A 10,893-nucleotide genomic window follows, 5' to 3' on the forward strand; every position below is an offset into this window, starting at 1 on the left:
CATGTGCGCTTGGAAAATGGAAACGTCTACATCCCACAGCTACTGATCCCAGTGAACAGATCTCAAGTGAGAATAACACCTATAAAAGTCGAAGCTCAAAAAGCCGTGACCTTGGACAGTTGTCATAGAAACGTTCGTGCTTCCGGTTGATTCATCACAAGACATAGGAGAAAGTGTAACTTTCCTTGCCTGTCGAAACGCGAGAATCCATTGATAAAATCCTTTAACAGTGTGGCCTTTCTTCCCCAGGAACGTTGATTCAAAGTGAAAACTACTTTAATAGAAGTGAGTTCACTCTGTATAAACAGAGTTGTATGCCATTCTTGAGGGTTAATAGGCCACACCCTTCATTTTTGTTGCGTGGTGGCTGACTCGTCCCCAGTCATCTCTCACGGTCGAGAGGAGATACGCGCAGGGGAAGATGGGAAGGAGGAAGAAGGGGATTCTTGGATTCTTCCCGTCATCACCTTCGTTGTATTGCCGTCCTAGTCTCCTCTCGACCGTACCGTAAGAGACGACTGGGGACGACTCAGATGTCCATTGTTACGACCCTGATAACGTTCTTTTGCCTGTAGGCAAACGTCTCCCATTTTCAAACCAGACGATCTGCCCTGATCTGCCTCGGCATGCAGGCTTTATTAATCTTTCTTTCTCCTTAATTACCCCGAGAGAAATCAGTGATTACGCGGCAGGTAAACTCTGGCAAAGAAAGAAATGGGCGTTAATAGAGCATGCGCCCATAGTAAAGACCTGGGTGCTTACCAGTTACATGGAAAACCCGGAAATTCCAGTTGCAAAATCAAATGGTACGCATCACTCCATTTGGAGTACTTCTGAAATTGTGGGCTTCTGGTCAAAGTGATGCATTTTTATTACTCCTTTTGGGATTTACAGCTGATGTTCATACATTTTGCATGTTATCCATCTTCTGTTTAGACAAGCTAAATCATTTCGTATTTATGCTGAAAATTTCCATCCGGGTGGTTTGCGTAAATGGTAAGCACCGCTGAAGTTAGTGTACCTCACTTTTTAGTTCCCTGCGGAGAAACCCTGGACAAATAGGACAACGCATATCCCACATCCAACTGTTTGTGCGCCAAAGAATCTCAAGAACAGCGAAAAAGACATTTGAAACAGTTTTATTTGCGTCGTATATTCGTCAAAAAAAAAAAAAAAACACCACAAATAAACATTTATCCCTGAGAATCGAAATCCAAACAAGGAGTCATAAATTAGAAGTTAAATATACTATCAAATCACTTCTCAGGCTCTTTTTGCTGTTTTTGTACAGTATTATATGTTACACGTTTTTGTAGGGGTTCTCTTTTAGCTCCTTCCCATAATTCTTCTTTTAAATATAAATTAAGTAGCCCTTTGTGCTCAACAATTTCTTTTTGTCGGTTAACATGAATATCATTTCGGAATATAATTTACGTAGTTTACAGTCGATTGAATTCGTCGCTAGCGATCGTTTGGCCCAATTCAGGGTATTTTAATCATGATTCACAAGGTATTATTCGCAGCCATCGTTCAACCAAAGACTTATCAAGCACTACAATAAACTTCCAAAATGAACCGAGTATGTCAGTGCATATCAACCCAAACTGATTCAAAGATACACGTAAGCACAATTAGTGAGCGCGCGCTCTGATTGGTTGACAGCCGTTTCGCCATAACTCAATAGAAACAGCAAGTTTTCCATGATTATCTTACAAAGAAAACAGAAAACACCTTGCTGGTGTTTATACAGAATCGCGTTTAACATGAACACTTGTGGACGCTTGGGAAATCTTGAAACAACAGAGGGGACGTGAGTCAAGGAACATTTTCTCGTTAGTGGATTGCTGTTCTCTGTCGAAATAATTCCGCGAATAATCGTAACAAGTGAATCGTGCTGGAAAACCCGGGGTCTGAAAGAACAATGAATCAGTTGTGAAATAAAAAAATCCTAATCCTTGTTAGGTCGGTTTGACTTTGTGAAGACCTAAGCGCAGCGTCAAAACGCCGAGAACGAAACAGAAAGTGCGCGCAAAAAGTCGCGGGATTTTCGTCCTTGATTCCCCGATGGCTCGATTTCCTCCCGTTAATGCCCTCGAGTTCCTTCTCTGGGAAGAGCATGGCAAATGGATTCCCTATTAGCTATATGTATGAAAATTGAGCCTAGTTTCCGCGCAGCAAGTCCCCGCAACTTTTGTGCGCACTTGTGTTTCGTTTGTCGTTCTCCACTCCCTAGAGAAAGAAAGACTGCTTCTAAAGATACTGAAAAGTGAAAACGTTTCCCATGTTGATTATCATTTTCCAGTCAGTATTTAAAGGCACCACGCTTGGCCGCTTTCTGAATGAACTTCTTGACCGTGAACTCGTCCAGTTGATTGAAAGCTTCTGTTTGAGTGACAGCTGTCAGGTGATTGACACAGAACTTGAAACAAAATTCTTCCAGCTCCTAAGAAAGAATTTGTTCAAAATCGTCACAATTACTATAATTCCTCTCTAAACATTGTAACTGTGCAATGTACTGAACGAAACAACAGTCCAACGTCCGCCTCCCCCTATATCGGAAATCAAACAGCGGTCCAAGGAATTTCTGCACCAAAACATGTTAAGCATTTTGACCACCCGAAACCCAACGTTGATCTCTGAACTTTTTCAAGGTCCTAGGTGGCTCAAGCTTTTGAATGTATACTGTACGTTGTTAAAATCCTGACTGCAAAATAAGGCAACTTTCTCGTGTTTTTACAAATGATAATTGAAAAGTTTTGTCTACAATCCTCGTCAAATGGTTTGGGCCAGTGGCCTTATCGGAACGCTGTACTGAACATGGTATTACTAACTTGTCCCCCCTCCCCCATATAAGAGGGACCATCAGATCAGAGTACAAGTACCAGATTGTATGACTTTCAAATTTCAAATCAGTCTCATCCCAAGAACTCTCGCTCCTTCCCGTTGTTTACCAGCAGATAAGGAGACTGTAGAAACAAGATTGGTGTGACAAGCGGTTATCTAAACTACGCAAACTAGATTTGAAAAGTCGTACTCGTACTCAATCTCGTACTCGTAGACAAATCTGAAGGTCCCTTATGTTGATGAAGAAAGACCTATCAATGTTGTCAATTCTTACCTCAGCTTCGTATTTCAGAGCTGCCGCAAGTAACATGGTAGCATTCTCCACAGTAATGCCTTGTTTTATGATTCGTTCACAGAGACGTTTTAACTGAGTCTCGCAGTATGAGTTGGCCAAATCAAGAAGACCTGTAAGAAAAACAATGTCAAAACACCATGTTTCATTTGAAACGTTTTGCAATTACTAAAGTCTAACTGGACTGAAATCAGGGGAAATCAAACATAGCGGTTTTTACTTGCTTTTTTTTTAGCTTTTGCAAGCATGGAACAAAGTCTTATCTTGTGCGTACTTTTCGGTGCTTTTAATAGCACTGATTGCCGGTACAGTTTTGCTTCTTTGGTTTTCTGTTATTTGCCTATACGACCATAACAAAACAGCGGATGTGATTATTTTCAGTATTTTTTTGGTTTAACATAACTTATACCGGACAATTTCCCCCGACGGAGTCACCTTTCCCTTTCAGATTGATTAATTGATTGGTTATTGGTTGGTTGGTTGAGCCGGCTCCAAATAACAGAAAAGGAGCCCCTGCTAGCAGGGAACCGGACGGAAACCCCTGGAAATATAAACTTTCAGTGAAAACAAACATTACTAAAAGATTTTCGGAAGGCTTGGAAGACATCTTTCCTAGTTGCCAGGCGTCTCTCTGCCTTTCATCTCGGCGCGGCTGTCCGTTCGCCTCGGTTACGTCACTGAAGGGAATTGATTGTGAGGGCCTAGGAGAAAGCCATACAGGGAAGTGGCCCCAGTTGTTCAAAGAGCGGATAACTTTATCCAGTGGATAAGTCGCTATCCAGCGAATAAAATGTACTCCAACCAAAGCTTTTGGTTCACACAATTCCATACCTAAATTAGACAAACACTTCTACTTTAAACACAAATTATAGGGCTATAAGGAAATTCTTGCACACATTTTATCTCCCACATAGCAACCTATCCAGAGGATAAAATTATCCGCTCTTTGAACTGGGGCTTGGTGTACAACTTACCAATAGCGTCTTCGGGTTCGAGATGGACATGATCCGTGTAAAGAAACTGGAGGAAGGCGTAATACACGGGGTAGCTAAACTGAGTGACTTCGATCACACTAAAACAAGAAGAGCAATTCAACATTAAACTAAAAGATATCTTTAAAAATTGTTAATTATGGTTCAGAAAACAAAATTGGCTTTCAGGATGAGGTAAACTGCACCGTTTGCAACGCCTTACAAGGTTGATCGAAAAAACAAAAGAACGAACAACAGAACAATGTTCCAGCCCTAAAAAACAATTCGCTTTTGAATGGTACAGGTCTACTGTTCAGGATCCGAAGAAAAAAAAAACAACAATAACTAAATTTAAAGCGTTACAAGCTTTCGATTTCGATTTCCGGAGTCTTTTTCAAAGTGAGTGAGATGCTTATTTTTGTCACGTGACTTGAGATGTGAGTCACGTGACAAAGTGTCAAAAAAAAACCCGCTGGTAGTTAGTAACCGCTGTCTCGATTGAGAGTGGGTTTGTGTAAACTGAACACAAGAATACGAAGTGAAAACAGTATTCTTTTGCGGATTCACTTACTCCTTGTCGTCTTCACCCCAGTGCGCCTGGAACATGCTCCAAAAGTAATCACACCTGGTAAAATGGAGTTGTTTCATTGAGTTAAGATAAGTTCACACAGCGAACTTAAATTGGCAAACTAATTGGTTAAAGCAAATTCAGATTGGTGTGCTTGAAAGTTGCATCAACAGTTTATCAAAAGCACTTTGATTTTCTCCGAAAAATCGCTTAAAAGTGATTGTGGTCTGTTCTCCGTTAAGAAAATCACCTGATATCTTTCCGTTCTTTAATTAGTGAATTTTGTTTATATACAAAAGCAAAGTTTTGAGCAAAAAAATTAAAAAAAATCCCGTGACAAAGCGTTTTTAATATTCAGCATAAAATGACTAAATTGAAGGTTTCATAATGTGCAAATTGAAGGTGCATGCGCTTTCAGAACACAAAAGGTATAACTACAGAGATTGTAACAACAGCTTACTAATTTGCAAGTGAATTACGTTCAAAATAACGAAGACAAGGTGTCCTCACCTTATTTTAAGTATAGACTTATGTACGTATACTGGCTTGCCTTCAATCATAAATGTTAAGTCACTTGTTTCCTGGAAAAATACACAAACATAATAAATTACATGCTGAGGATCCTTTTTCTTTGATAAATCAATTTGAAAACTTCACCACATGTCTTCCCATCATGTCATTGCTAGTAGCAAGAAAATATCAGTAAAAAGCTGCAGAGCTTAAAATATGCAGCCACACAAGGGCGCGGTTACAAAACAATGGGTGGATGTCTAATCACGGTACAGTACCTGGTCATTAAATGCATCCTTAACACTTTGTTCTACTCTTTTCTCTTTTATCTGATCTGAATATAAAGCACAAAATAGACTTATTACTAAAGCAAAAGCTGTAGAATAAATTCGTTCAACAGCTGGACAGTTTAAGCCACCACATATATGACAATACTGAACACTTAATGCAGTAGTTACCATATATTAAATGAATACATGCACGTGATGGTACTAACCCACTATCAGAGGTCTGAACATTGATGGAGGAGAAGCAAAACATGCAAAGATGCTATCAACATTTGTAAACTTTGTCTCCATAGGACTTGTAACAGCTTGTCCACGACACTGGCCCCACATGTAAACCTAAGAGCAACAAGAGTTTCTGAAATAATCTAATACTGCATAATATTACTATTACTGTGAAAACAAGAAAGTCTTGAACACTAGAAATATTTCTGCAATGTTTATCTTTTTTTCTTGTGGTTTGATTTTGCCTCTGATTGGTCACAAAAAATAAACATTCCAGGAATGATTCTTAATGTTCACGGTTTTTTTAGTTTCACAGTAAATATAGAACTAAGAACAAATTTGACAAAATTTGAAAATGGCAGCTTTTAGCTACAAGAGCCCCAGCCAAATAATTAGGGGTGTAATGCTCCAGAAAAGTCAAGGTTATATGGCTCCATGGATTTACCCAGGGTTTTATTTAGCCAGAATCAGTATGTTCAGAAACCTTTTAATCTCCTCATTTGATGCCACAATACTAGCAAAGAGAGCTTTCCAGCCAGCCTTAGCTTCACGAGGTTTTGCGAGTCACATATTTCTAGTTTAGCCTGCAGAATCAATATTTAATTCAGACTTCAAGTAAAGGAAGGCTCCAGGCTCTGGGCTACACGGTTAAAAATTGGGTGTGTGTGTGTGTGTGTGTGGGGGGGGGGGGGGATGGGTGGGGCTTCAGGGACTCCAAAGCTCCCCCCACCCACCCCCCTTGGGACCCTGAGAATGAGAGTTTCTGCATTAAAAACAGTTCAATCTGTGGCTCTTGCAGTGATGCACGTCTTTATCATCACTGGCAGCAGTTGATATCTGGCTAACTCTTGTGCTTGTTTAACTTAAATGTGTTTCAACCTTTCCAGTGGCCGTCATGGCTGCTGACAAGTGACTGTAGTGACAGGCAGCAACCTCAACAAATCTGGAAAAAAAGTAAATGGACAGAGGTCAGTTTTTGAAGAAAGCATTGTGCTGCACCTGCATCCAGGATAAAAATTTAGTTTCAACTGGGAATTAGCTAATCTAGGAATTCTTTGTTTCATAGGAGACAGCCCTTGAGCAGACAATAGTTTCAAGAGACCTAATCATCTTCCATTATTCACAAATTGATGCTAACAAGCCTCTTTCAGATGCCTTTATCCAAAGAAAAAATGGAGCCCTTTGAAGACTGTGTTTCCATAGTACAGAATCTTGAGACACATTATACCCATGCAAATTAACCAGCAATCAAGAGTCTTTTTTCAGCAAAAAAAAAAAAAAAAAAAAATGGGAGGATGCAATTATCACTGAGGAGAAAAAAGGCACCTGATGACATGTGTTATTACCTTTTAGACCCTTCAGTATTAGAAAGAAAATATTTTCAAGAAAGGACAAGTTCACCTTCCCTTATCCAGACCAATCTTAGTAGGTGTGACTAGATGGGCCTTGTTTCCAGTCCCCAGCTGTCCATAAGAGTTAGCTCCCCAGGCATAGAGACATCCAGCATCTGATAAAGCCAAGGAGTGTGCATAACCACAAACGATCTAGAACAATAACTGCAACAATCAGAATTATTCAACTCCTTAATACAGACAGCCAGCATCTGATAAAGCCAAGGAGTGTGCATAACCACATACAATCTAGAACAACAACTGCAACAATCAGAATTATTCAACTCCTTAATACAGACAGCCAGCACATCTGATAAAGCCAAGGAGTTTGCATAACCACATACGATCTAGAACAACAACTGCAACAATCAGAATTGTTCAACTCTTTGATGGGGTGGTGGTGGTGGTTGGGGGGGAGGGGTGGGGGGGGGGGTTGAGGACTATGGAGGGTGGGAGCTTACTACTTTATACACCTCACTTTTTCTAGTTTCCATCCCCTCATTGGTAGTTGAACCACCTCTTAATCCCTAAGTTTTGTTCTTTTCCCCCTTTTCTCCAGTGTTCCCAACCTTGTGGGCACATGGGGAAGAAACTCCAACTCCAACCAACTCCATGGGGAACTTAGACAAGTTACAATGAGTGGTTTGAGTGTGAGACTGGTCAATGTTCTGACTCTTATTAACTTCATCCTGCAGTGTTTGAGTATGACGCAGCTTCCTCTTAAGGACGCAATGTTAAAAAAGAGACATGTTATCTATCATCACAGAATAACATATCTGCGTTGGATATGAAAACTGGTAAAGAGAGTGTTTGTTAAGATTGTTATAGATTAAAACAGGGCTCCTACCTGTGTAGTGATGGTTCCAACAAGTCCTATTACTTTACAAGGTGAGAGCTGATTAGCATTGTTTCCAACTCCCAGCTGTCCATTGCCATTGTAACCCCATGCAAACAGCTGAGAATTAATTACAGTTAGAATGATTACTAACTGTGAAATAACAACCCTTGTTAGGATGTTGCATGGGTTTTTTTATATCCCTCAAATTATTTAATCACTTCTTTCTCTCAGGGTTTTTCATTTGTTGAACTTTACAGTAAGATAAATTTAAAACATTTTTATCTGCTGATCGAACTCAAATTATTGAACCAAAAATAACAAACATGTTCCTGTTATCAACAAGACAATAGCCAGTTTACGCAACAGGACGGCTGATGTGGTGGGACGGCAAATTGTCCTTGTGTGACCAACGTGACGGCTAAGTATTCATGACTCTAGATTGTAACATTCTTACCACTTGTGGTTTTCAGGTTGTCACAGATGAGAGAACACCGGTTTTAGTCAAAATTCACCTAAAAATGTGAAGGTACTAACATGTCATGTTAGTCACACAATGATACTTCACCGTCCCCTTCTTTCAGCCGTCCTGTTGCGTAAGCTCACTAATACTAATCACAACTGTAAGTTCTTTAACTATCATTGTTGATTTCCATTTTCTACTTAGATTACCTCTCCAGCATCTGACAAAGCCATCGAAGATGTCTGACCACAAGCAATCATGCTAATCTTTTTACTTCCTGCAACATTAAATCAAATCATTATTTCAACTTTCTACAGGAAGATGAGCTATTGTTAGGAACATGTAAAATGCCTAGAGTGTACTACATAGAATGACTAATTTATGGCTTACCTATTATTGCTGAGTTGATTTTCCTCGGTAAAGTCTGATTGTTGGTGTTTCCTATTCCAATCTGCCCACAGTTATTATATCCCCAGGCATAAACCTTAAAATGGAAGACAAAATCAAATGTAGTTAAGGAAGCAAAAACACTCATACATGTATGCTGTATACCATATTTCCTTCATTATAAGCCCCTGGGAAATTATTAATTTTAGGTCTCACAAAGATATAGGGGGTAGAGGAGCTTATAAGAAGCAGGGAGGTTTTAATAGAGAGAGGAGATTTAATTGACATTTCAGTGCATTAATGTATATACCAAAGACAAGGTATGTTACCACATATATGAAAAGAAAAGGTGTCCAACCTCTTATTGTAAAATCTGTTATCTTGTTTACTCCATACCTTCCCCATAGAAGTTTTTTTCAAAGACCTCCCTCCCCATCTGGAAATTCCAACTTAGCTTCATACTTTGCCTTAAAATGTTTTGTCCTTTGAGCAACTGCCCCCCCCCCCCACCCCACCCCCATGGAATCCCAATCAGTTCTGTAGAAGGAGTATGGATAGTTTCTGAAACACATGCCACATAATAATCCCACAATCCTTCACTCGTACCAGACTCCTCACAGTTTCTGGAGTGGGGAAATACATTCACACTTTTGCTCATCACTCTGTGTAAACAATGACAAAATTTACCTCTCCTTCATCAGTAAGTGCTAGAGAGTGATGGCTGCCACAAGCTGCTTGAATGACCTTTCTCATTTGTAATCCAGATGTGAGGGAAGGAATTAAACCTTGATTGGTATTTCCATTTCCAAGCTGACTGTAGCCATTATGACCCCATGTGTACACTTCACCTGATACTAAAACAAAACACAAAAACTTAAGCATGTTCAGATTCAGTCTCTTTAATTCAATAGTGCTGTCAGGGGGGAGCCCAGAGTGTCATAGAGTGGAGTGAAAAACCTCTTAAAAATATAACTGGTGCAGATATGTGCAATCCCATAGTATATGTTTATAAGCTGTTTGGGTCTTACCTAATTTTCTTTTTGCCTGTTAGTGTGAAAATAGTTGAGATGTTTGGTGTTAAAGCCTGAATATTCTATAAGCGCTCTGGTAAACCATGACAATGATCCGCCACACCCTTAACTTAAAAGCTCAAATCTGGGTTACTGTGTTTTAATTTTTTACTTACAGTGTAACAAGAGCTCCAGGGAATCAGAATCAGGCAATTTGGATGGAATCCAGCAAGAAAAGGTTTCAGTCAAGCACATTTTGGCTTCAGGATTCAAAGCATTTTTAGGCTTTAGGGCTTTAGGGGAGGGGGGGGGGGTTCCTCCAGCAACCAATCTCTTTTAAGCCCTACCCCCTTGATAACATTTAGCCAGATTCTCAAAAAACATAAACCTGAAAATAATAGAAGACTAATGCCAATGTTTGGTTTCTTTTAGGTACTTCAGAGGGCACATTGATATAATTCATGGCAATTTTTTGGTGATTCTGTACTGTCTGGATTTGCAGTGGCTTGCCTTGTATGGGGTCCTAGACTCTTTGTGGGCCTCCAATGGTTTACTTTTTTAAAATTTTATTTTATTTATTCTTTCTCTCCTTTTTTTATATTTTCATATTTTTTAACTGTTGCCATGAATTTTAAATAACTACCTGATACTGCCAATACATGAGGTCCACTGCCACAAGCCAAGGACACTATGTTCTTCTTACACAAAGCCTCTACTTTCCTTGGATGGAGGCAACTCTGAGCATCACCGACTCCTAAACAACTGCTGGCATTTGATCCTAAGGCGTACACATCACCGTCTTGCGTGATAACGATGGCTTCGTTCCCTGCACTTCCAAAAACACACGCTATTCGGAGAGATGCTAAAAAATCCTCGTCCAGAAGGCTGAAGATCGGCCATCTCCCAAGCTCTTGCATTTCAAAACTTGATTCAAAATTTTACATTGTGATTGAAAAAAGAATATCTTCCACTGTCTTAATTGATAATCGCTCAGAATTTATACACAAACTGAGGGAAAAAAGCTTTCTTCTCGGGAAAAACCATAGGCTTAGGATCCAAGCCCTGTTTACCCAGGAGGCCAGGCCTTCACTTGCGCAAGCTCATATGAATACA

At 39.8% G+C, this 10,893-nt stretch overlaps 1 protein-coding gene across 1 annotated transcript; it reads right to left on the minus strand.

The window, feature by feature from the left end:
• Nucleotides 1-853: 853 nt before the first annotated feature.
• On the minus strand, nt 854-10,854 carry LOC146449481 (RCC1 and BTB domain-containing protein 1-like). Its single transcript, XM_085101680.1, has 14 exons — nt 10,424-10,854; nt 9,458-9,624; nt 8,774-8,867; nt 8,593-8,660; nt 7,933-8,040; nt 7,096-7,238; nt 6,574-6,637; nt 5,682-5,808; nt 5,464-5,519; nt 5,186-5,256; nt 4,679-4,732; nt 4,111-4,208; nt 3,119-3,249; nt 854-2,443 (listed from the first exon to the last, which is right to left on the minus strand). Exons 1-14 carry the CDS (start codon nt 10,695-10,697, stop codon nt 2,303-2,305), a joined length of 1,596 nt encoding a protein of 531 aa, XP_084957806.1. The 5' UTR covers nt 10,698-10,854; the 3' UTR covers nt 854-2,302.
• Nucleotides 10,855-10,893: the final 39 nt, after the last annotated feature.

This window comes from Pavona decussata, unplaced genomic scaffold (genome assembly GCF_977016875.1).
Source record: "Pavona decussata unplaced genomic scaffold, jaPavDecu1.1 SCAFFOLD_602, whole genome shotgun sequence".
In the NCBI taxonomy this organism is placed as follows: Eukaryota; Metazoa; Cnidaria; class Anthozoa; order Scleractinia; family Agariciidae; genus Pavona; species Pavona decussata.